We start from the raw sequence: 27992 nt of genomic DNA on the forward strand, positions 1-27992 counted from the left end.
CAGATTTTTTTATATTACACAACTGCTTAAATAAGATGCCACTTTTCTCCCCTCTTTCGCTAGCATTAAGTATCGTCCTAGCTTTGCTTTTACAATACTAATGCTTTCTTAAAGAAATAGAAAACCAAAGCTACAATCAGCTTACCTGAGAAGTCTGGCTGAACTCAGCAAAACTTTTGAATAGAAATGCAGGCATTTCACTGGGAATTACTGAAAATAAGCTCTGTTGTAATGGTAGGAATGAGGCTTACTTCTAATTAAAAACAAGTCAGGTTATTTTATATAGGGCACCTTATAAAACATTGCCTAGGAAAAAAAAGATTTTAAAAAATGCCAAATAGTGCACTTTCATATGCCAATATATAAATGACCCTTTCTGTTTTGTTAAAACAATACAATAATCTGTAATTCTCAAAAAAGGGGGAAAGCATATTCTCCATTACTGTACACATTACATTTTACACTTTTTGTACTGTACTTTATACTTTTCATAGTTCCATGTGTTTTTTTTAACTGGAGATTTATTGAGATAGCTACATTGATCTTAATATCAAAAATTCTCCCTTTTACTCTTTTTTTTTAACAATATGATGCTTTTTATTATGAAATGTTTTCATGTTTGTTTGTTTATGGTTGTTTTTTTAATTGTTTGCTGACCTTTGTAAGATGGGGATCCGGATAAATATGAGGAATGAATGAATGAATTTTATATACCAGTAAAGATTGCTTATTCAAGATTCAGAATTTTCTTAAGCAGGATATAAAACTGAATCATTCTACTTACGTAAATATTCCTTTAAAAGTCACAAAGAAAGAAAATGGAGTTGCTGGACATTGGTTACCTCTATCTCTCTCATCCTACTTCAGCAGAATTCCCATACCCTTTAATATATTTTTCTCAGAAAACCACCAGTTATTTGTGGAGTGTAAAGTATTGCTGAAATTTAGTCTGTTAAAAATGAGAGCAAACTCTTTTAAGGTAGTTCACATAAAATAAAAGGCGCCCTTTCACTTTGTAAACTTCCCTCTGTATTTGACTTAAATAACATGGGGAATTACCTGTAAAGGTATATTTTCACATTGTTTTCTACTTTTGGACAGTTTGCAATTACTTTTGGGGGCAGAATGCTCTTTCATGCAAAATCATGACCCAGATGATAGATGCACTTGTACTTGTGCAATTTTGATTTTCTCCTTTGGCTGCAACCCCTTGTTCTTTTTGGTGTGCAATCTTATGAAATCCTTTCCAATCAATTAAAAAAATAATACTGTACTAGTAAGTAACTTGACATTCTTGACAAGTATATAATAGATGGTACCTGGATATCTTGCTGAAAGCAATTGAGATTTACATTTTGAATTATACTGTATCTGTTTCTAGCCTTGCATGTTGAACTTCAGGGTACTTCTCTATTCAGTCCAATCTGAAAGACTTTTCTCAAGGGCAGCAATTCTCTTAAATAGATGAAGGTAATCTGATTCTTGGTTCTACTGAGAGTTTGTTGCTCTGTAGCAACATGTGTTTTTTAGAATGGTTATACTCGTGTTTCCCTGAAAATAAGACAGGATCTTATTTTCTTTTGACCCCCGAAATTTTTGCAGAGGTCTTATTATTTTTGAGTTGCAGGAGGCAGCAAGCTTGGTCACTTCATGGCTGCTGCTGTGTTGCAATATTTTCAGGGGAGGGCTTATTTTCAGGGGAGGGCTTATTTTAGCACATGCGCTCAAAAGCCCAATTGGGTTTATTGTCTGGGGAGGTCTTATTTACAGGAAAACAGGGTCGTGCAAGAAAATAAAATAGATTTAGTAGCGTTCATCTGCTAATAAAACTTCAAAAATCTTTTCATTCTTAGAATTATCTGAAATTAGTTTCTTATTTCTGACCGTTATCCTCCTCTCTTGTCATAAGTATTTAGGTGTAATATTAGTCCTCTCATTCAATCATTCATTCAATGACTGTTTGAACTTGTGATGGCCCAGAATGTGAGGCATCTATGACCAGACCTTAAAATTCTCTTGGTCACAGCACTTCGGTGACAACATGATAGCAATTTGGGTGTTTGAGTGGTTGCAGTGCCCCATGGTCACATGATCACTATTTGTGACCTTCCCTGTCAGTTTCTGTCATGTAAAGTTAATGGAGAAGCCAGCACAGAAAATCACAAGTCGATGTGGTATTTTCTTCCAGTCCTTTTATGTCCTGCCACATCATCTGTACCCTTTCTGCACTTGGATGTGGCCTTAACAAGCCCTCCCTGGCACCCCAAGTACCTGCACCAGTCCCCCAGAGCTCTTGGGGACAACCCCTCATCCCACACAACACTGTAGTGTTTCTTATCTGGGACTCTTACTACTACCTGATTAACCTACATATCTCGTGGTTTCAAAGGCAAACAAGAACTGGGATTTTCACTAAGCGATATGGTCATGTGACATCACAATCCCAAATGGTGTTGTAATCTGAGGACTATCTATATATGCTTATTTCCTTAATGGGCTGAATGGAGTTTTATTTTGCAATCCTATTTCTCTTATTGATCCCTTGTTTTTGAATCTATGATTTGTTGCTCCTGCAGTGATTTACCATCCTTGTAGTTGGTTCTTACCCGCAATGTTTTTGATAAAAATCTTCAGCCTACATCAGAGGTCTTCGAACTTTGCAACCTCAAACTTTGGGGACTTCAACTCTGGCTGGAGAATTATGGGAGCTGAAGTCTCCAAGTCTTAAAGTTTCCAAGTTTGGGGACCCTTGGCCTACATCAACATTTTTTAGTACAATTTTGGCTTACTTTCTTTTCTCAGGTTCTTTCTATAGACCATTTTATTTTTCAAATTCTTTTATTACTTTTGCAATTGTTAAGCCTTCTCATTTGGTTGATTCTTTGTACTTGTACCCCTTTGAACTTTGTTCATGTTTTTCTTAATGACAACTCTATATTGTCTTTCATTTGCCGTTTCTGTCATTTGAGTCTTTATTACTTTTCTTTGGTTTTTCCAAATAATCTCTGCCATCCTCAAAGCTTTGTTCTTCATTTATTTTTATCCAACTACCTGGAATGATTTCTTTATTTTGCCTCCTAAAATGATTACTTATGGCCTTAAACTTGATTTGATATATTTATATATATAGGGTGTATCTTTTAAGCAAATTGTTTTTCTGTCTTGAATTTGTGCACATTCACTGAGTTCTAATATTTTTTCTATTCTAAATCTCATTTAGTTCTGCTAAGTTTGTTTTGATTTTAAAACTGATTCTTGCGTGTAATCATTAGTTTTCTCTTCTGTGGTTTCTAAATTGAACATTTTTCCTCCACCATTTGAATTCTTTTTTATACAACTATTTTACCAAGGGAATATTTTATTTTATTTTTGCTTGGTATCAATTTTTTGAAGTAGTTGGTATTTTTCTCTCTCCACCAATCCTCAGCTACTTGTATTTATATTTATATATCTGTATATTAATTTTAATCATAGTTGTCCATATTGTTGTCTCTTGTACTTTTCGTAAATGTTTTCAGGTAACTGTAACTGGTGTCTTATGCTGTTGTAAAGGATTCACTCATAAATAATGTGTGTGTGTGTGTTTTCGCGCACACCTGTGTGTGTAGATGGTTCCTTAAAATATTGTATCTAGCATTTTGGGATTTTTATGTTATTGTCCAATGGAATAATGCAATTATATTATTTTCATCATTTATTTCTTTTCATTATTGGATTTATATCACACGTTTTAAAAAAATTAAGAGAGCTTTCATAGTTTCCTTCATCCCATTTTTATCCCACAAGACTACCTTGTGATATACGTTAGTCGAGAAAGAGCGCCTGGTGCAAAAACATCCAATAAGATATTATGGGAAAGGGTCAACTTGAACCTGAGTCACCACAGTGCCAGTCCAGAAATTTTCAGAACTATGTCTCACTGTGTCAGATTCTGCCTTGCTGTTGCTTCAGCTGCCATGAAACGGGGAGGGAGGGCTGGTATTTGGGAGGGGTTAATTGATGTGCTGGAGGAATCTTCTAGGATGTTCGAGATGCTCGGATGGCGCATGCGTGAGAGCTTCCCGCGTAGATTAACGGCCTCGACATTCCATCTTCGTGATGCCAGTTTGAAGTTATCTCACACCTGACACTTGAAGGACTTATGATTGGCCTGGAGCTATGATCCTAAGGGGTGGAGAATGGACTATTCTATATATCAATCGCTTTCGCGCCTAATTGAGTAGACTTTGCTTCGCAACTGCTTGCTTACCATTTATAATTAGTAAAAGTACTTTGGATTTCCAATCCATGGAGTCTCTTAGTCTTTCTTTCCTAATTATGTAATGGAGTGACGCTGACAAGAAGCAAAGTCTACTCAATTAGGCGCGAAAGCGATTGATATATAGAATAGTCCATTCTCCACCCCTTAGGATCCAGCCAGGGTGGAAAAATTGGGCCTCAAATTGCGCACTTTGAAAACCCCAATTGTGTTTTGCCAAATAGATGGATCTATTGCAGGGGGGGGGGGCGCCCATTTTTTTACGGAGCCTTTGGAGATGAAGATGGGTACCCATACTGAACTAATTTCCTTTGTGGTCGCACCTGGCATGGACAGGCCACTCATTTTGGGCATCCCGTGGCTCCGAAAGTGGAACCCTCACATAAATTGGCGGACAGGCCGCTTACGCGTTCGCTCCAAGGAGCCTCCAGTGGGGGAGGGCTCTCCGGACCAACCTATAACTGACATTCCTGAAGTGGCCGCTAGAGGGCAGGAGAGGATTGCAGGAGAGGAGAAAATTCCGAAAGAGTATTGGGATCTTAAGGAGGTCTTCAGCGAAAAATCTTCAGACAATCTGCCCCCCCCACAGGCCTACTGATTGCTCCATAGACATTTTACCCGGGGTTAAACTGCCTAAACCCCAAATTTACTCCATGTCACCCAGGGAAATGGAGGAAATGCGTTCTTTCATTGACAAAAATTTGAAACGTGGTTTCATTGAACCGGCTCGACCCAAAGTGGCTGCCCCTGTACTTTTTCGTGAAAAAAAAGATGGTTCTCTTCGTTTATGCTGTAATTTTAAAAACCTTAACGCTGTATCAACTCAGAATCTCTACCCACTCCCGTTGATGAAAGACTTGTTGGCACAGCTAGGGAAGGGCCGCATTTTTACTAAATTGGACCTCTGAGAAGCTTACTATAGAGTCCGCATAAAGGAAGGAGACGAATGGAAGACTGCTTTCAACTGCCCTCTTGGTTGCTTCCAGTTCCGGGTCATGCCTTTTGGCCTACAGGGGGCTCCTGCTGTTTTCATGCAACTTATTAATGAAATCTTGCACGATCATCTGTACAAAGGAGTTATCGTATATTTGGACGATATCCTTATCTATACTCGCACCTATGACCACCACGTCGCTCTGGTGCGCACTGTTTTGAAAAAACTCTGTGCCACTGACCTCTATGCCAAATTGTCTAAGTGTGAGTTTCACCAAACTAAAATTGACTATCTTGGATATCGCATCTTTACCGTTTGCATGGAGTGCCCGACCGTATTATCTCCGATCGTGGTGTCCAATTTACATCTAATTTTTGGAAAGAATTTCTCAAACGAATTGGCTCCGCCCAGGGCCTTAGCTCCGCCTACCATCCTCAGACTAATGGCGGCTGTGAACGTACAAATTCCGTTCTTGAGCAATATTTACGTTGTTTCATCAATTATCAACAACACGATTGGGTGGACTTGTTACCACATGCTGAGGTGGCCTACAACAACTCGGTTCACTCCAGCACGGGTTTCACCCCTTTTCGGGTCGTTTACGGTCAGGATTTTGTTCCTATTCCCGAATTGCCTAGTGACCAACCGCAAGTCCCTTCAATTGCGGACTGGAGTGAGCGTCTCAGTTGAATTTGGCCATTGACCCTCTCCACTTTGGATGCTGCACATAAAGCCCATAAGAAGCAAGCAGATAAAAAGCGCTCTCAGCCCTATGAATACCGGCCTGGAGATTTGGTATATTTGTCCACGAAATTCCTGCACACTACGCAGAAGTCAAAGAAATTGGGACCCAAATATGTTGGCCCTTTTCCTATTGTAAAGGTCATCAGTCCTGTTTCTGTTCGTTTACAATTGCCAAAACACCTCAACCGAATCCACCCGGTGTTCCACATTAACCTCATCAAACCTGTTCGGGTTTCCCACTTGCATCCCCCTGATGATCCTCCGCCTTGCTGTTGCTTCAGCTGCCATGAAACGGGGAGGGAGGGCTGGTATTTGGGAGGGGTTAATTGATGTGCTGGAGGAATCTTCTAGGATGTTCGAGATGCTCGGATGGCGCATGCGTGAGAGCTTCCCGCGTAGATTAACGGCCTCGACATTCCATCTTCATGATGCCTGTTTGAAGTTATCTCACACCTGACACTTGAAGGACTTATGATTGGCCTGGAGCTATGATCCTAAGGGGTGGAGAATGGACTATTCTATATATCAATCGCTTTCGCGCCTGAGTAGACTTTGCTTCACAACTGCTTGCTTACCATTTATAATTAGTAAAAGTACTTTGGATTTCCAATCCATGGAGTCTCTTAGTCTTTCTTTCCTAATTATGTAATGGAGTGACGCTGACACACTGTCTTCAATACAGATTGCCTTATGCTACAAATAGACTCAAAGAAATCAGTGACGTTTTGGTCATAACTTATTTTGTTTTTGTGATGGCAATGCCTCTACTGTTCTTGTTTCCCATAATGACCACCTCATCACTGTCTCCTCATATTTTCAAACTATATCTTTTCCAGATACGTTTTTTTCTTGTTTTTCCTTCTAGCTTTGTTATTTTTAAAATGTTATTACAACACCTGCTTTATATTTTGTATTAGGTGTACTTTTTTGGACAGTTTCCAAAATTACTTTCATCAGTAGAGCACATTATAGCACAGTTATCAAAACATGAGGCAGTTAAAGCATACAATGACTGTGGCCAGCTCTACACTCCAGACCTGACCTTCCAAAAATATAGGTCTTTGTCTCCAGACCACCCAAATTGCATGTCTGGCCTTTTAAGAGAATGCTACTACAGTTTGAAGAGAAAGAAATACCACCTGAGCAGTGCCTCAGTCTATCATGCCTGGATCAAGTATCAAGTGGTGCAATGAAGTTTGGTTTCTTATAGGTCCTGTAAGATTTCTAGGACTTACATGTCCATCTTGGTATCTAGTATCCTTTTTTTGAGATAGAGAGGGAGGCCGGTTGGGGTGGGGTTAAGACTGATAGTTATGTGGGTATCTTGTACCTTGCTATCATATGTCATTTCTAATACCATTGTAATCGTTGTATATTTTTATAATTTTCACTTGTCAAATTTATAAAAGTTGTATTAGTTTGAATTCTACACATGGGGGTCTGGAAAAAATTATTCCTGTGCTATCCTAGAAGTAAAAAGGTTCAATGGGCAGTTATAAGCTTCCTACCATTTGTGTGTGTGTGTGTGTGTATGTGTGTGTGTGTAATTGCCCTATTGTATATATAGCTCCACTAGAGAGGTGTAGCTAAGAGATCTCAGATGTGTTGGGAAGAGAAAAGAGGTTATACTGATAGTATAGAATGTAAAGTATAGAAGGAAAGTTCCTTAAATGAAGTCTAAAGGAAAATTAATAGGAGTTAGATTGCATCCAATTCTGGAAAAAATGTTTCAGGAAATTAAAAAAACAGGGTAAAGACATGTTCCATTTATATTAAAGGAAGGAAAATTCTATACAGGTACTATTTGACTTATGACCATAAATTAGGCCAAAAGTTAGCTAAGCTGTTGAGTGAACTTTGCCCCACTTTATGACCTTTCTTGTCAGAGTTGTTAAGTGAATCACTGCAGTTGTTAAGTTAATAACATGGTTGATAAGTGAATCTGACTTCCCCATTGACTTGCTGGTCAGAAGGTCACAAAAGGTGATCACATGATTCTGAGACAATGCTAGCGTCAAATATATGAACCAATTGCCAAGCCACACAATCTGAATTTTGATTGTATGACCACAGAAAATGCTGCAATGGTCATAAGTGTGAAAAATGGTCATAAGTCACTTTTTACAGGGCCATTGTAACTTTGAATTGTCACTAAGCAAATGATGGTAAGTTGAGGACTACCTGGTACCTGAAAATGTCTGTGATGCTGAGAAAAGCTACATAGAACTAGCTGATGCAGGATTCAGTATGGAATGTCAGAATGTTTTTGAATCTTTTGGAAATAAGTCTCATACCCATCATATTTAATATGTAAGAAAAGAGCAAAGGAAGGCCCTACACACATTTGACTTCAAAAGAGAAGACAATTGAAAGACGACGGATCTGTAAAAAATAACATTGAAAAGGGGAAGTAAGCACAGTCATATCTCTTCAGAATATTTGGAGTCACTTAAAAACATAGTGGCAGAAACTTAACTAGAATACATTCCACAGAGCAGAAAATAAACCACCAAGTTGAAACTCTCAGCTGTGTCGTAACATAAAGAAAGAAAATAACAGGAAAAAGAAACACTTTCAAGGGGACTCGAAGAGAGATTTTACTTAGATAAAAGAGATATAAAAAATGGTATACATTTGCACAGAAGACATTATAGACATGAAATAAGGGTTTCAAACATTGATGTTGAGGAATAAATTGTTGATAATATAATGTCTAAAAAAAACCAAATTACTCAAAAATTAGGTATAGAAGAGGGAGACAGAAAGCTGAACAATTCCAGAGATGAACAGCCATGAAATCTCAGAATTTTCTTTTTCAGAAAAAATTTAAAATATATTTTCCCCTTTTAAAATAGCAAGAAATTATGTCACAAAGCATGATCAGAATAATTCTGGAGTCTATAGAAAATAGATGGTTGATGGCCTTTGGTCTTTGGTTACTTACCCTAGCCCCTTGATGGCAAATGTATTGCATGCCTGCCAGAGGTGGCACACAGAGCCCTCTCTGTGGGCACATGTGCTGTCGCCAGCTGCTCTTCTGATTTCTGGCACACGCATGCATGCTGGCCAGCTGATCTTTGCGCGTGCGCGCTGGATCACCAGATACCCGAAGAGCAGCTCTCCGGTGCACATGTGCATGCAGGAAACCCATAGACCAGCTGGCCGGTGTTCACATACACACCAGTTAGCTGGTTTTTGGGTTTCCAGTGCATTTGCTGGTTTGGGCACTTGGTGCCAAAAAGGTTCGCCATCACTGCCCTAGCCATTTATTTATTGCTTTGATTTGTATGGCTGCCCATCTCGCCTGAGCAACTGCGCAACTCACAATTTGGATAATGAATCTCTGTTCTTGATCTAACAGTAAGGCCAAGCTTTCTATTCTGAGGTAGTAGAATCCCCTGAAGCTAGACTTGTTCCTACTTTTCAAGAGGTATGAAGTCAAGTACAATTAGACTCCTATGGGAACTGTAAATATCGGAAGAAACCTCAGCTACTGTTATTGTATACCAGTAGCAGGTAACTGGGTTTTTTTTTCTGCTAGAGAAAAGAAACACTTTCTCTCCCCCCTGCCCCCCCCCCCCAGTTGTTTAGACTCCAAGGATGTGTCTGGAAACAGAGTAATATGATCAGGGATGGGATCAAGTGTTTTCAGTCAGTTTTGTTTGATTAGGGGTTTCAAAGGGAGAAAGGGTTTATGAAGCCCTTTTGAAGGTTAAAATGCTCATGTGAAAAATCACTAAAATTTCTGCAGCTGGAAGTCAGCGGTTTTGCCACCAGCATTTAATGACACAGTCTGTGGGTGTTTGGGGGATTAGGAGCTTGCATGTGACCCATAAACTGCAGATTACCCACCCGTTCTGAACTGAACGGGGATTTTTATTGCAAATGTGGAAGATACCACATACCTCAAACCGCTGGTGGTTCTTTTTTCTCAAGCATGCAAGCTACTGTAGCTGCTATAGTGCAAACTGAAAAGTATGCCATTATAATATCTGGAGTCAGTCCAAAGAGCTGAGCTGTCTTTGTCCAAATCACCACTTTAAATGCACTTTCTTTTTATATTTTGACCACAATTATATGCTTGCAACTTGTTGCTCACTAACTTTTTCTTTCTCATCCATAGGCGGAAATTGTCAAGAGGCTGAATGCCATCTGTGCCCAGGTCATCCCGTTCTTATCCCAGGAGGTAAGGGTGATTGTTTACATGTGCTGACCTCAAATTATAGGGAATTGCTTTAACTAAAGAGGAGCCAAGGGCTACGGGGCAACACAAAGCTTGAAAGTCTTTACATTTCCCTTTCCTGTGGGTTTCACTCTTTGTCCGCCCCATTGGGTTAATATTAACTTGGTCATTCTGTGGACGCATGAAGCAATTTTTAAATTGTGATCTACCTTATTTGTGCCAGCAGCATCTCCGCCTTTAGTACTTAGCACAAAAGCAAAAGCAAGCAGGACTCGGGATTCAGTTTGTGACAGCAGCCAGCTGGGTGGCTCTGGAAGCTGCAGGCTGGACAAGAAAATTATAGGCAATCTTTTTACAGGAGTTGTTGACCTGGTGCCCTTCAGATGTTTTGGATTACAACTTCCACCAGCCCTCGTCAGCAATGCCAATGGTTTGGGATAGTAGGAGTTGCAATCTTAAAACATACCCTCTGCCTTCCCCCCCACCCTTGACAAGAATTAAGTGGAGCTATACTGATAAGCAAGACTGTATCAAGCTATATAGGAAAAAGCCACCGACAAAGCTGTCCTACTTGCATAGATCTAGTCTTTGTTCTCTTTCCTTTAAATCTGCCTTAGTTGCTAAAATCATAATATGAGAAGGCCAATTTTGACTTGTAAAACCAGTTGAGACAGCTGCATCCCATAGTGCTCCATCCTGCAGCAATGCCAGTTAGGTCCGGGCTACTTTATACAAATGTTTGCCTGTCATGCCAGTACATTGGTGCTCAAAAATATGAGCCTGTCAAGCTGGTATCTAATAGGAGATATTGAAAAATTGCTAGAAAGCTGTGATTTATGCAGCTTTCTTGGCAGAAAATATGATGCTCTAGGCAATAAGCAGATTAATACAGGTGTGTCCTTCTCTATTCACCTCCTCCCCAAAGCCCTCCCCTCTTCCCCTTCCACCCACAATTCTTCATATCAAGAAAAAGTTTTGCTTTGGGGAGGGGGAAAGAAGCAAGAGTAATTTTTTCGGGCCAGGAGTGCTGAATACTCAGTTTTGATGCTAAATGAAACTTCTTAGTGCACGTTTCTTGGAACTTAGTTTACTCATAATATCTATCCTGAGTCAGTATTTTTTATCTGTTTCCAATTAATAGAGCTTGAGTTTCTAGTAAAAAAGGCTAATAGTCCTCTGAATGAGTTTGTGTCTAGTTTGTAATGTGAAACATGCTAGTAGTTAAGAATACTAAACATTCTCTTCTAGATTTGTAGTTTCTTTACTTACATTGGTCATTGCAGCTTTTGAATGTTTCTCTTTGGAATTCTGAGGATATATCTCTGCCCATTTTTATGTAGTATCCCAATTTACAACCAGTTTTTCTTCCACGTATAAGCAACAGAGCAAACTCTGAAAATAGAGGTGGGCAGTATTTATTGATTTATCCACTAAAATTACAAATACACCTGCAGCAGTTGATCAACAATACAAAGTGCCTTCTTGTATTGCTTGATCTTATTGATTTCTTAAACAGGTATTTAAGGATAAATCTCTGCATCTTGGGAATCTCTTGGGTGCTAATTATATAAGCAATGCTGTGCTTCTCTCTCCCCCCCCTCAATTTTCGTACATCCTGTCACATACTTGCCCAATTGGGATAACGTGACTCTGAAATGGGCACATATGAGATTTTCTAATAGATTTTAGGTTGAATTCTAGAAGGAAAACATTAACTGAAGGGTTATATTAGTCTCTCCCCTCTGCTGTACACATAGGCATGTTCCCAGTACTGAGAACAAGGAATTCATACTGGAAACTAAACTAGAATATTCTCCTTTTCAGTGCTACCACCCTGCTCTCTCCTTTCACCATCAAACATCTGGTGTCCACAGGAAACATATTTTTAAATGGCAATAACCACAGACTTTCGTTTAAGCAATGTCTTCCTAGAATTGTGCTACTCATTGCTGAAATGTGTCAAATTCTCCCACTTCTCTTTCTAAAAAGGTTTTTAAAAATCATATCTACAAATGAACTCTACTTAGAGTGGAACACAGTTGAAAAATGCAAAATATTGAATCTCTAACATTGATTTCTTAGCTTATTAGTCCCTCTACTATTTCACAGCTCTACCTTGCATGGGTAAAGGTTTATTTAGTAATTTACCAGATTTGAACTGGAGGTGGAGTTGACAACTAGGCCAGCCACACACATCCAGGCTAAGTGTTCCCTTTATTAGGCTATGTTAGCGTTATTCTGTTGTAAATGAATGCAAACATATGGTCCATTTGAAGAGCATTTGGGCAGTATCTAGTTACAAGCTGTAATTAAAGAGAGAGAGCCAACAAATAATGGATGCTACCAGGCACAACACTGCCATGCAGAAGAGTGAAGAGATAGGTGGCATCTGACCATGATAGATAAAGACATGGCTTTTTTAATCTAAAAGATGCAGGAGCTGTTTTAAAACAATGGGCTTAGCTAGTGGCAAGGTGGCACTGGTATCATTATTTTGGCTCTGATCTTTGGTTGACACATTCATGGAATAGGATGAGGGGATATGGGATTCTTATAAAGGGGGAAATGGGGGTTGAAATGTGATATCTCATGAAATTTCCATATCTGTTTTTGTATTTCCATGAAGCCAAAATGTTAAGTCTGTGTTCTTCTTAAATTATATATTTGGGATTTTCTCTTAATGCGGAATAGATGTCTGAGAGATAATTTTTATGTACTTTTGGGTCAGAAACTCTTTGCTTTATTCCAAAATCCAAATTTCATAATGATTCTTTGTTATCCTTGTTAACTTGACAAATTAACCTCCCCAAGGATTATAGATGGCCATATAAATTTGATATAGATAAAAATATAAAATGATGTCTTGTGTACTTCATGCTTTTGAAACTTTTAATGATGACCTTTTGACATGTTTATCGTTTTATATCTTTGTTGTATGCCACCCAGAGTCAGTTCTTGTGAAATGGGTGGCTATATAAATTTTGTGTATATGTATATTTGTGTGCCTATGTATGTAGTTATCTATATCTAAATATAATATCACATGTTCATTTTGCTATGTGCTATAAAAATCAGTTGATAGTCCTGTTAGATGACAGACCAGAATGAAAAAAGTGGGAGTTCAGGCAAAGTTGAGAATTTAACAAAAGTTCAGAATCAGTATCTAAGGTTTTTTTAAAAAATTATTAGTATCAAATTTATTTGCCACTCATTTCATAGTTCAAAGTGACTCCAAGCATCTTATATCCAAATATTTAAACAATGTACACATATCAAAACAATTTTTAAATATAACAACAAATTTAAAACTACATTTATTAAAGCAAACTAAAAACATGGATTTGGAGTGGAAAGGTGAAGGACATTCTCTATTAGTGCACCAACCATCTCCAGCCAACAGCTTCTTCTTCAGGACCTCATGCCAGCTGGCATAGCCAGGTTTTAAGGCTTTTCCTGGAAATTAAAGAGTGGGGGTGGATCTTACCTCCTATGGCAGATATTCCAGAGGGCAGGGGTCTTCAAAAATTTCAGCAATGGGTTCTCTGCCTGGTTGCTGGGCGGGCATGGCCAAGGGGGGCATGGCCTGGTCAGCCTCCTGCACGGTGACTTGTTTGGTGGGGACATTTTCGCCTTCCCCAGGCTCTGGAGGCTTTCCTCAAACTTCTGGGAAGGCGGAAACTGCTTCCCCTGGGGTTCCGGAGGCTTCCGGGAGGCTCCTTTCCCCCCCTCCTCGAGCCTCCATGTATGCCCTGCACTTACCTCACATCCAAACAGGCCGCGTGGAGACTCCTGGGAGGGGAGGGATGGGTGGGGCCATCTAGGGGTGGGATTTGGAGGTTCTCTGAACCAGCCATAATGTTAGCTATGTGTTCTCCCTTAGGGACCATGGCAGACAAGTCTCTTTTCCTGGATTCCACTAGCTGATATTTCTTGGCCAATGGGATCTGCCAAGCATGCGTGGGGCATGTTTTCCATTGGCGAAAGATGGTTCCATTGATATCCTGGATATGTGCCCTAAAGAATTTACTACATACGTTTTTGGAAGGGGCACTTGTAAAGATTATGTTAGGTAGTTTTTACTTCCTATTGTCACTTTCAGCATTAATACAGGTACAAATGTTTACTTAGTGACTGTTTAAAGTTACAATGGCATTGAAAAAAGTGACTTATGACCAGGGGTGTGCTTCAAAAATTTTAGCAAGGGGTTCTCTGCCCAGTTGTTGTGTGTGGGTGCCATGGTGGGCATGGCCTAGTCGCCTCCTACACCACCAGGGAGGGGGCATTTTTGCCCCCCCGGGCTTTGAAGTCTTTCTTTGAGCCTCCAGGAGGGCAAAAACATCCTCCACAAGCACCGGAGGCCCTCTGGAGGCCAGAAATGGCGCTGTTTCTGGCTTTCCTGAACTTCCGGTAGGCCTGTTTTTCACCCTCCCAGAGCCTCCGCATGCACCCTGCACTTACCTGCATCCAAAACTGGCCGTATGGGGATGCCTGGGATGAGTTGGGCAGGGTGGGCAGGGCCAGCCAGGGGTGGGATTTTTGGGGAGGTCTCCAAAGTGATGTTTTGAGAAAGGTTACTACCCAGTGCATGCTCAAGATGGATCCCCTGTGCAGAAAATTACAGGTAGTCATGGACTTTTTTTTAACCATAATTGATCCTAGAATTATGGTCATAAATCAATAATTAAGTGGATCACCATGTAACCATGCTCAATTTTACTACCTTTTTTGCAGCAGTCGTTAAGCAAGCACTATGATTATTAAGTGAAACCATTTTCCCCAATGGATATTTTTGTGAGATTGTACAATGCTGCAAATGTCGGTAAATGTAAGCCATTTACCAGTGCCCAAAATGTGGGGGAGACCATCAGAACTTCAAAAAGTAGGTCATAAGCAGCTCTAGGGAGATCTGTCATTGTTAAGGGAGACCTACCAGTAGAAGCAGCTATCATAGGGATGAATTTATCACAGCTTTTCCTAACTGCTTTAAGGATTACTTCAAGTTAAGTTTCTGGTCAATAGGGTGGATATGTGCAAGTAGCTGTCTAAACTAAAATGGTTTCTATTATGTTCTTCCTGGATTTTCCCCATCTAGTTTGTAGTCCTGGGATTTCTCAGTGACCCCCCCCCCCCCGCCCCTGTGTATTTACTAGCCAGATTTTAGGTCTCTTAACAAGGTCATCCATTTGCTGCCATCTGCCATGATGATACTGGAACTGTAATCTCTCAGAAACCCCAACCAACTAAATGGGACTTGTAGGCATATCTACTCCACAAACAAACCAGAGAACGTTAGGTTAGAAAAGGGAAAATTTCTTCATCATTATCATGAATTTGTTTATTTGTTTGCATGTTTCTTAATTAAATGAATTGATGTCTTGATTGTGAGTGGTCTGTAGGGAGGGGAAGGAGAGAGGCAAATGATTAAATGTGTATAGTGGCATCATGCAGATGCGACATCGGGATTCAAGGAACCAATTGCAGGATTGGTATAATGATGCCACTGTGCACCAATGTCCATTGGCTCCATTGCTATTGATGCTGCTAGCTTCAATAGTGTTTAAGTAGCACATTTAATGGAATATTAAAGTTCCTCAGGGTGTTTGTTCCCTCCTCAATCTTAGAAGCATTGATGTTCCAGTATAGAAAGTATTAGATATCTTAGAAAGGAATGCAATGCTTAGAAATCCTTTTAAAAGGTTTTGTAAGAAATTGAAAAGGACAAAACAGCATGTGGTATGGTTTTGAAAAATGAAAGATTCTACAGCAAACAAGAAAATAAATGTTATGATATGGAATTTAACTGCTTACTGTTTTTACTTGAATTGTCAATAGATTTTCTGTGCTGAAGAGAGAACTATGAAAGGGTTTTTTTCACCAATATAAGAACAATGCTAACATTTGCTGGTTCAAATAAGTAAATGACATAACTTGTGTCTTTTATATGTTACAATATTTATTCTCAAATGTTAAATAATAAGAAAAATAATCATGCATATATTGGTTTCCTTTTTTCTTTTACTTTGGTGGAATTGCTATTTAACTCTGACAGATTCAATGGTATCATTTTCTCTGCTAGTTTGTTTGCATTTTTAATTAAAAGTTGAAGATTCCACTTTGGTCACTAAATTTTTGTAAGTTAACCTTATGCAATAGTCATATTCAATGGAACTCTTTCCAGATACAGTATTTTGGTGGGTAGCTTTTTATAAGTGAATATTTAAGAATGGAGACTTTAGGAAGAGAATTAACTCATTTGAGTACAAATAATATAAAAAGATGATAGGTCATGGCTATAAACAATCCATAGATGATAATTTTAAGGCTTGCACTATCTGTACATTACTGGATAATTTGTCCCTCTGAGGTATACAATATATAGTAAATTGGGCTTTGCAGTGCTTCTAATTGGTAGTCAATAAGCTGCTTAAAAGTGCACCAGAGCACACACTTAGCTGTCTCTGCAACTTCATCTTTGCCTAGCTTCTTTGTGCAAAGCCTGTGGTTGCCAATGATACAATCCCTGAAGGAGCTGCAGCAGTTTTGAAGAAGGGAAGGCAAGCTTTTGCACCTGAAATATCTTTTTGAGTTTTGAATCCAAATCACTGTGTAGCTTTTCTTGGCAAATGGAGTAAGGAGAAGCACATTCCAAAAATTCAAGTACAGAAGAATTATGAGATGGTATCTTAGGCTTCTTTGATGCTTTTGTCTTCTAAGGACTATTTTGGAAGAGATCAAAGTGCCTGCAAGCCTGGTCCTTCTTCTGGACAAGCTGGAGGAGAAGGGAGAGCTAGGGCAGAACTAATTGTTTCTACCAGGTGACTGCCTAGCCTCTGTTCATACACCATGAGTTCATCACTTGCTCATTGGAGAAGTTGTAGCTACCCAATTGACTCACAGTAAAAACCAGAAGAAAGGGTGTGTTCATATGTCATAGTGAGCCTAACTGAAATCACAATGGCTTAATATTCTCCATGAGCACTTTATGGACAAAAGATCTGAAAAAGTAATGTATCTTTTTCACTTGATGGGCTATTTTATTTGTGACTATCAGAATAGAAGCAGCTTAAAGAAATTGTTTTTGAAGCCTGTAGTTCAGAAGATGGAAGCATTATGGTCTGGTGAAAACACTCCCTGAGGTTTGGTTTTTCTTTTTTTCCCCTTTTTTTTAGTATAAAGTATAATTGCAAAGGATTTTAAAAGAGGCTGGAAATATTATCATTCATTTCTTTATTGTGCCTGTTGGAAAAATGAACAAAATGCTGTGACTGCATGCACTGATAATAGTGCCAGGTTAACTCGTTGCACTGCTTGTTAACTTTGTAAGAGATCAGTGGCTTGTTTGATGCAAGAGATCATCATCAAATTCACCAGGGGTTTCTTGCTAAGGTTGAACTCCTACTATGTGACTATTGTACAAACTATTTTCAGGGCAATTTAACCAGTAATCTGTAGAACCTTTCAAGAATATAAATGACGTTGAAGACAAATTAGTTATGACAGTGGACAGTTTGATCAGCTTCTTACATTTTATTATTTAGTACTTTATATTTTATTTTTCTACATTATGTTATTGTTCTAAAGTTGTTTTAATTTTGCACTTTAGAACCAAACTAAAAGTTAGGGTAAATACTTGGTTGTCCTACTGAATGGCAGTAGTTACTGAAAACAGTATTTCTTTCTTCAATTCTACCTTCTAGAGAGGGAGTGTTTGTGTTTAGATGCTGCTCTTGTTACCATTTTTGTCAGAGTGGTGCTATAGGTAGAGCAGGGTTATTAAACTTTGTAAATGTCTTCTTTGTGAGATCACATTAAAAACATGTAATGCCAGAAATAATGCAGAAGGAATAATAATTTTGCTGTTGCACCTGAGTTGGAATGATATAGTGTAAGTGTTGATTACATTTCATCCAGAACCATCTTTAAGATGATTTTCTTCTCTCTGGGGAGCCTCATTTGCTATGTTACCATTTAATTGCTTGCCACAAAGGAAACTGGTAGAAGCAGTTACTTTTTATTCATACTGATGCTATCACTTTCATGATTTCCCTTGCCATAATATGGGTGAAGAAAAAGAACAGAAAGATCATGATGTCATTAGCAGTAGATCTTCTAGGTCTGGACCAGGAGTGGGCCTCATGCTGGCTGGGGAATTCTGGGAGTTGAAGTTCACAGGTTGTAAAGGGGCCATTGTTGCCTACTTCTGATCTAAACGTGTGATGGTGAACCTATGGCACACATGCCACAGTTGGCACACAGAGCCCTCTCTATGGGCACACCAGCCATTGCCCCAGCCCAGTTCCACTGTGCATGTGCGCATGCCTCCCTCCAGCCATCTGGTCTTCAAGTTCCTGCTGTGCATATGGGGGGTGCTTGTATTGCATTTTTGAGGCCTGTGCAACACCCTTCCACCCCATTTTGGTTTTCAGGTGGGTGAAGGAGGCCTTCTAGGCCCAAAACGGGGTCCAAGGGGTTGCACATGCTTGCATGGGGGCACGGGGGTAGTCATTCCTGCATTGCATTATGGGTGTTTCGGCACATGACGACAAAAAGGTTAGCCATCACTGGTCTAGACCATACCTGTGAGGAAGGACCTAAAGTGATATTCCTAACATACTGCCTTCCAACTATAGGAATCTTCTATAAATCCCAAAATTCTTAGCCAAGGCATTTTCAACAACTATTCCAAGGGATATCTCTGAGACATAGTATTATTATTATTATTTTGGTGTATAGATATCATAGACTTGTTTTGAGAAACTATAGCCTAATACTTCATTCTGCCTCTTGTATATTGTATGAAATGATGTGTTTGTGTGTGTGTGTGTGTGTGTGTGTATTCCGTAGGATTGTTTGATTCATCCCATTCATTCATTCATTTATTCATTCATTTATTATATTTATATGCCGCCCTTTTCCCCCGAAGGGAACTCAGGGCGGCTGACAAATCAAATCTGGGAAGGGGGGGGGGGTACAGACAAAAAATAAAAACAAACATGACAAAACACAATTTAAAACACACAACAGTCATTCTTTAGCTTGTGAGATGTTTCTAAAGAATAAACAAATCAGTGTATGGCATATAGTTACAATAGCATGTTTAAGGGCCACTGGCAGGATGTCCTATCATGGTTTCCTGTTGTTTTTTCATCCTGCCTGGAGAAAGGACAGCTTTGCTGTTAAAGCTTTATTGTGAAAAGATAGATGTCTATGGAGATTCTCAGTCAGGCAGGTCACGGTCGTCCCAAAGGTGCTTTTTCAAAAAGCAACTAGACATTGTTTTTCTTTAAAGACGTTTTTGCTTCTGATCCAAGAAGCGGGCATGATGAATAAACAACAGGAAACCATGATAGGACACTATGAAAAAGCATGGTGAAAAGAGGGAGTTTCTATATTTACATTTGCAAGAGACCCATCTGAGATTGGATTTAAAATATTACATTAAATGTAACACAATAATACAGGATACATTTATTTGATGGATGTTTGAAAAGTGTTGAATGTACTATTTAATAGAGTCCAGAGACTGTTTCTCTTTTTGTCAACTTTTTGTAAACCTATATAATTGTGTTGGGAAAAGCGTAGTTATTTCCTATTAAGAATATGCCATGCTTTGTTAGGAAAATGTATTTTACTCCTCTTTTATCAAATCTTTTTAATTCAGATTTGAGGCACACAATACAAAGTAATAGCAAACTGACATCCTTTTTATTAGAGTATAAATTGGCTAAAATTTCTGAGATTGTCTCTTAGTTTTTTACATTTTGCATCTTCCTTTTATCTATTTTCCACTTCGTTTTTATCAATACAGTAATAATCAGGAATGTAAAATCTCCATTCTCTTTTTCAGAAATGTTGTTTTAGAAATTTATCAGCATATGGAAATCTTGAAGACTTTCAGAATATCTGGCCTGGTTTTCTTTGCCAAACATGGCTTCCAGTATGTTTGATGTCAATTTATGTGTGACTGAGAAATAACTGTCATAATTCTCTTCAGGATGCCCAGAATAGTAGATGAGTGTTACAGGCGTTCTGAAATTTTTTTTAAAGGCTAATATTTAGTTTGCAGATGAATATGTTGATACCAAAATATCCCTATACATTGTTGCATTATCTTCTTTTCCATATTGTTCTTTTTCACTTGGAGATGCTGCAGTTTCTACTCTGAGCAATTACCCTGATTGTAAAAATATTTTTGCAACTGTGTCCTAATGGTAAGTTTACTATGATTAGCTGGCCTATTATGGGCATAGTGTAGCATTAGCCTTTGGCCAATACTCAACATGAAATCTGAGAAATGCTTTATAAGGTAAAAGAAAAGCTCAACAATTTCATATCTTGTTGTTAGTATGGTATATTGCATATTTGTCATAGAAGTGATGTGAATATTATAGAATGAGAACTCTAGTCTTCCAGGAGTTATAATGCAGAGTAAGAAGGGCATACCCCACACATTAGCATTAATAAAGTGCAGATTTGACATAAATATTTATGAGAACTTATTTGTGGTGCATTTTTCCAGAGTCATTCTGTAATACAGCATTGGGCAGAAAGTAGGTTATGGTGTAATTGTGGCACTCTACATGATTTATTGTGGTCCAGTTTGTGCCTGATTTCTTGCAAAAGCTTGTAATCTCATTAGGTATTTATTTTAAAGGAAGGAGACTTAGACAACAATTTAATGTTGAATAATTATAGTTTATCAAGCTATTCAAAGCATTCTTATTTATATATTTAAAATATATTGGAAGATTGAGGAGAATTTAATAAGAACATGAGTTAGAACACTACTATGAAACTAAATAGTTCATGAATGAGAGTATGTATGTGTCTCTATAACTTGCAATATAGCAACATTACCAATAGATACAAATTAAATCTTTCCTGTTGGTATATAGGTAGAATGGATGATAATAAATTCCCTCTGCAAGTAACAAGTATCTTGATTTCATTCCTATCCATCTTCCTTAATTATGATATTATTATTTTTTTGGATCATTTGCATTTATGATAACAAAGAATTGGTGATTGGTGACAATTACGACGATTGCAGCTTCCCAGGAGTCATGTGATCAAAATTCAGGTGCTTGGCAACTGATTCGTATTTATGACTGTTACAGTGTCCTAGGGTCATGTGATCCCCTTTTGTGACTTTCTGAGAAGCAAAGTCAATGGAAAAGCCAGTTTCACTTAACAACCATGTCATTAACTTAACAACTACAGTGATTCACTTAACAGCTATGGCAAGAAACATATTAAAATGGTGTGATATTTGATTAGCAAATGTCTCACATAGCAACAGAAATTTTGGGCTCAGTTGTGGGTATAAGTCAAGGACTATCTGTATTTTGCTACTGTCTTGCCTATCAGTACTCTTAGGAAGGAAAGACTAACTTTGCTACGGCTTCATTCACTTTCTCAGCACAGTTAAACTTTTTCAGCAAAATGATTTTTTTTAAAGATAATCTGGCCAGTCTGTCAAAAGTTTGTGAAATGTTTTGTGATCGCCTCCCCCTTCTCTTGCCTATGGCACATTTTATAGGTGTTTTTCCCCTTATTTTCAGATTGAATCTTGAAACAGGCTCATATTAAATTAGTTTCTTTTCAGGTTGCAGACTCAAGAAAAAAATAATGCCTTCTCTCAATCTCTGATTCAGAATCAGAATTAATTTATGCAGGGCTACTTTTTTTCTAAACATACACATCCACATTCATTAAATTTATCTGTATATTTTATCATGTGATAGAATAAAGATGTTCTTTACTTTTCATGTGCTTATTAATACAATGTCTTTGATTTCTCTTTATCCAGTTCTTTATAATTGATTTCATGTCTCTTACTATATTTATAACCTGCTTTTCCTCCATATCCTCTAACTTACCCATTTCCCATCAGCATAAAATAAATCCCTTAGTTCCTAAATCTTTTCTTCTGCCACTATGTAGTATTAAGGTATTTTTTTTAAAAAAGAAATAAATGAATAAATTGGCTAACTCTTTGTGGAGTACTAGTGATATTTTTGGTTACATCTATTTTTCTAAATATTTAAAATTATTTTCAAAATATGTGCAAAGTCAGACGGATTCCAAAATGACTAAATTGCCTTGAAGACTAAACAAGTACTCAAAAATGCATACATTAATGCCTAGCAATAATTGCTTAAAGTGTAAGAATTGTGTACCTTTCTATTATTGCCCAAATACTGAAAGGAGACCTCAGATTTGGAAAGAGGATGCGATTAAACCTTCCTTATGCTTCTCAGCTTTTGGATTATCTGGGAATTAATGTAGTCCCAACCTATTAGCGTTGCCCTGAGTGGTGCTGATATATTGTGTCAGATGGAAGTTTCTGTTGTCTAATATACCAAACATTGATTAGAAGTAATCTTATTAGGCTAAGCTTTCCTAAACATATTAAGCCCTGTTTGAACTCCTATGCTATTATGAGCAGGAAAGTACTCCTTGGCTTCATCTCCACATAACCTCCCTCCCAATTCTCTGCAGAGATTGGTCCCTCATATTGTCTCTCAGATCTAGAACCCAGCATTCAATCTGAGCTCTGAGTTGTGTAGGGACTTAACATTTTATTGATGGACTTCTACAAGAAGGCTTTGACTTTTTATTTATATCCCACCTTTATTAGTTTTAGAAAGATGGAAAATTTATTTAATACTCTTTCCTCCTTCGATTTCCCACGCAACAATAACCAGTTGAGTTGATCTGAGCTGAGCTGAGAGATATTCACCAGTGGTGGGGTTCAATTTTTTTTACTACCAGTTCTGTGGGTGTGGCTTGGTGGGCATGGCAGGGGAAGGATACTGCAAAATCCCCATTTCCTCCCAATCAGCTGGGACTCGGGAGGAAGAGAATAGATGGAGGTGGGACAGTCAGAGGTGGTATTTACCGGTTCTCCAAACTACTCAAAAAATCCACTACCGGTTCTCCAGAACTGGTTGGACCTTCTGAATACCACCTTTGATACTGACCCAAGGACACCCAACCAGATTTCATGTCTAAGGAAGTACTAGAACTCACAATCTCCTCGTTTCCAGGAGGGGGCCTTAAACACTAGACCAAGCTGCAGGGGTAAAGTGCTACCGTTCGCGGTACTATAGGGACGATTGTTGTTGGTTCTGTGAACCAATAGTAAAGAAAAAAAGCTTCCGAGGATCGCGCGGCTCAGCTGTGAGCTGCATGATCATTGGAAGCTTTTTTCCCCACTTTTTAAAGCATTTTTTTCCTGCTTGTTTGGGCGATTAGACAGAAAAAAAAATGCTCTAAAAACTGAAAAAAAGGTTCCATGACAATCAGCTGCGCTGTCCGATCATGGGAATCTGTTTTTTTTTTAACTTTTTAAAGATTTTTCTTTCTACCTATTTGCCCAAACCGGTAAAAAAAAGTGCTTTAAAAAGTGGGGGGAGAGGTTCAGCTGTGCTGTGCGATCATGGGAACTTTTTTTTTTCACTTTTGAAAGCATTTTTTACTACTGGTTCAGGCGAATAGATAGTAAAAAATGCTATTTTTTTTTAAAGTTGGCCACACTTACCCAGTCACATGACCTCCCCTCCCACCAAGCCACACCCAAAGAACTGGTGGCAATTGTTTTTAAATTTCATCACTGCCACACTGTCTTATTTTCTAAGTGTGGACGTAACCAGTAGTAGGTGAGGACAAGCTAGGGAGGACAAGATGAAGGAATCAGCAATTACAGTATTTATAATAATAGGGATCATTTTGGGCACTATGATTACAGGGAATGCCTGGCCACCATCTTACAATAGCAAAATCAAATAATGCATTTCCATTTCCTTTGTTTTTATCTTCCAGCGATGGTGGTAAATATGTGTTAAAGAAACAAAGAAATGTTATGCAATAGCAAATATTTATATGAAGATTTTTGTTTGTATTAAACTAGTTGTTCTAATTTTCATAAGCTTAGAATTTCCAGAATCGGCAAGATGTCTTCAGCTTAAATGTGCCTGTCTTCTTACTATTTAACCTTCACTGGCAATTGGTTGCATTTGTTCATGCTTTATGGAATTCCATTCTGCATAAACACGTTCTGTATGCATGTAGTCTTACATCAGTTCTTTGAAATTGCATGTGATTAAATAGATCTTAATTTGTACCGGGAAGTTTTGTATTTTAATTATATTTTAAGCTCAACATGACTCAGAATAACTATGAACATTCATGGTGATGTCTTGGATATATTCATGTAATATTCTAGGCAACAGAAATGGCAATATATTCATTGCCTTTTTCAGGATGTTATCATCCCCCCCCCCCTTCCAATTTCCCAGTCTAGTTTACATTTCTGTTATTCCCTGGTCGTGTTCTGCCTAAATAGACTTAGGCCTAGATCAGTGATGGTTAACCTTTTTGTTGTTGGGTGCCAAAAATGCGACAGTGCAAGTGCAATAGTGCACGTGCTGGCACCCATAATGCAAAGGACACCCCCCCATGCACATGCATGCACAACATTCGCCCCATGCTCCCCCCCCATGCTCGCTACACTACTTGCCGCCAAGCTGAGTTTGGTATTTCATCCGGGGGGCTGGGGGAGGCCGTTTTTGCACTCCCTGGGCTCCAGGAAAGCCTCCGGAGCCTGGGGAGAGGGAAAAGCGGGCTGAACATAGCCCATTGAGCCTGTTTTTCACCCTCCACAGGCTCCCGAGACTTTCCTGAAGCCTGGGGAGGGTTAAAATAGCCTCTCCTAGCCCTCCGAAAATCAGCTGGCTCATGTGCCAACAGATACAACTCTGCTTGCCACCTCTGGCAGATGCGCCACAGGTTCGCCATCACGAGCCTAGATCAACTTTAGTTTAGCTTTAGACCCATCATTGTTTTCCTATTTCCTACTTTTTCTTTCTTTTTAACCTTATTTGGAAACAAAGAAAACAATACTTAATGAGGCATAATTGTATAAGCCTATTAATATATGCTTTTTTGTGGGGATTGTCCTCAAGAATTCTTTTGGATAAATATATTTCCTGTAAGGTAGTTACTTTTGATATACAGTGTAATGCTCCTGCAATAGATCTATTCTACTAATGCAATCTATTCTGGAATAATAGCATTTCATTGTTTTTCATTATTCAACCAGATTTCTCATTTGTCTGCTGTATCTATATTAATTTATTTGCAGAGACTCAATAATTATTGGTTTATAAGCTCTATCCATTGGCTTATTTGTACAAATAACTGTTACATGCTGTGTCTACTTATTGTTCATGCAAGTAGACTGCTTGAGGGCATTTATTTGTGTGAATGAATTAGCCGATATATTACTGAAGAATCTCTGTTTTGTTCTTTCGGCATTTGCATACAATACTCTTTTCTCCCTGATTTTGTTTGTTTAACTATTCCTTATCTGAAAAGAAATATTCCTATTTTTTAGCATTTACCAATTCCATATGAAGTACATTGGGTTTTCTAGCTGACCGAGATTAATCTTATTTTTTTCTGAACTCTGCCTTAATTTCTAACAATTTTCTCCAGTTTAGAATATGGAAATATAGAGGAGAAACTCTTATTTTATCATTTTAAATATGATGGAGAGAAATAGACTTGCCATGCACTGCATCTTAGGACACTGTATCTGGAAATTGTTTCTCATCCTTGGCAACTTCAAGATGCCTGCCGGCTGGAGAATTCTGGAAATTGAAGTCCATGCATCTTAAAGCTCCCAATGTATCTGGGAATACACTAGGAGCTTTAAGAAGTGTGGTCTTCAACTTCCAGAATTCCTGAGCCAACAGGCATCTTGAAATTGCCAAGGATGAGAAACATAGCCTTAGGACAGCAGTGGGCAACTATGGCCCCTTTAAGATCTATGAACTTCAACTTCCAAAATTTCTGAACCAGCATGGCTGGCTTAGGAATTCTGGGAGTTGAAGTCTACAGATCATAAAGAGGCCATAGTTGCCCACCTTTGCCTTAGGAGGTACTGGTCATGAAACATCCATTAGATTTAGAATTACATTTGCTTACTTTTGCGTCTTAAACGGCTTTTAGACAAGCATTGCCTTCTCTTGGAACATCTATAATTTTTTTTAGATAAGTTATATATCTTCAGTTTTATTTCTATATTTTGTATCTCTATTCCTTTCTATCTCCTTAGCTTGGAGCTGGGGACAGAAAGCGGAAGAGAACTATTTGCCACAGTGGTGGGATACGACCGGTATGCCCCGGTACAGGTGTACCGGTGCCTGCTGGGAGCACCAGGTACCATTCTGGTTTGGTGCTCAAGAGGGCCCACCCACCCACCTGTGCTCCTTACTTGTATTGTTCGGGGGCTTCCACTCATGGAGCATACGGCGCCTGCGCAATGCTCTGCTGAGCAGCTAGGGTGTCGCAGGGGCGTCGCAGAGCATCGCAGGCGGTAAGTACGCATGCGCGTGCTGCCCACGTGTGTGTGCGCGTGCTGCACGTGTTCATGTGGTGGATGCCCGGCCCTGTTGAACCGTACCGGTTGCAACGGAATCCAGAACCTACCACTGATTTGCCAGTAGGTGTTTGGAAGTCAGAATCTTTGTTAGGGTCTGAGGATGTCTACATCTTTTCCATTTATGGGCCTGTATTGAAATACAGTCAACTGTTAAACCAATTTCCCAGCTTTGACTAATGTGTAACTGGAGATTTGTTCCTCACAGTAAGATAAAAATAATAACAAAAACAATACACACAATTATTAAACTAAAAGGTGGAAATTAGAGACAAAAATAGTGCCAAGATTAGAAAGGAATACAAATACAAAGAGAAGATCTGAAGAAGAAAATGAGAGTAAATAAAATAAGACACCAAGAAAGAATAAAAATCGAAGGGACAGTCTTAAAAAAAAATAGAATGCTTTCCAACCAATCTACTATCATCACTACTAACAAAATGACAATTCATGGCAACAATGTGTAGGTCTTAATTTGCCATGTCACCCTGGCAGGAGTTTACATAGTATTTTGTCAGTCCTTTTTGTGGTTTTCTTATTTTATGCTTTTAACAATTTGTGTTTATACATAAAATTGACTAATTTGACAACTAAAAACATTACACACACACACACACACACACACACACACATATTACATTTTATAGTACAAGAATTGAAGTAGCTGATGTGGGGGGGAGTAAGTAAAGAGATCTAAGAAGTAATACATTATAATTAGAAACCTCAGAAAGCTGAATATGTAAAAATCAATACAATAGTGCAGAAATTAGATGCTGAATGAACAAGAAATAAATAGAAGCAGGACCTAAGATGTAGAAATACCTCATGAGAAAGAGAAGTGGTTCCTTCTGCCTCTTTGGCAAAGTAGGCAATCAACAACAGGCTCAGTATTTCTATTAAGATCTTGGAGGTAGTAAAGCTGTAGACTTTTGTAGTGCTTTGGTCTGATGGATAGATCCCTCACATATAAAGCAGTTCCTCATTCCTCATCTCAGCATGTCTGATAAGGATGCCATATGCCCAGTTGCTTCTTTTCTTAAAAGATTTAAACATTCTTACCCTTCTTTTCTTCTGGCGGTGATAGTAGGGCAAAACTGGAATTATCCTAGCATCTGGCTAGGATGGAAAAAAATGTTTCTTTTATATGTTTAGCTAGCACCCTCGTTCTTTTTGAAGCATCGTTCCCTAGATGAAAATAATTGGTTGTTCTGGTCTTATAAGGCTCTGAATCTGTTTTGTGAAATACTCTTCTTAGCTGTTGGATGAATATTGAGCATCAAATCACATTTTCTAACTGAACATATGGTCTTTCCAACTGATCCTTTCTGAAACAAACTCTGTATGTCTGTTATGGCTCTTAACCATAGTTGAGAGGAAACTGTAGTTCTTTCGTGGAACTAACATTATTTATCCCCAAAATTATCAAACT

At 38.5% G+C, this 27992-nt stretch overlaps 1 protein-coding gene across 1 annotated transcript in view; it reads left to right on the plus strand.

Annotated features, from left to right (window-relative positions):
- Nucleotides 1–27992, plus strand: part of TLE4 (TLE family member 4, transcriptional corepressor) — a 166720-nt gene that overhangs the window by 48018 nt on the left and 90710 nt on the right. The window contains 1 exon segment of the mRNA XM_032213115.1: nt 10060–10122. Coding sequence (XP_032069006.1) covers nt 10060–10122 — 63 coding nt within the window.

This window comes from Thamnophis elegans, chromosome 3 (assembly GCF_009769535.1).
Source record: "Thamnophis elegans isolate rThaEle1 chromosome 3, rThaEle1.pri, whole genome shotgun sequence".
Classification (NCBI taxonomy): domain Eukaryota; kingdom Metazoa; phylum Chordata; class Lepidosauria; order Squamata; family Colubridae; genus Thamnophis; species Thamnophis elegans.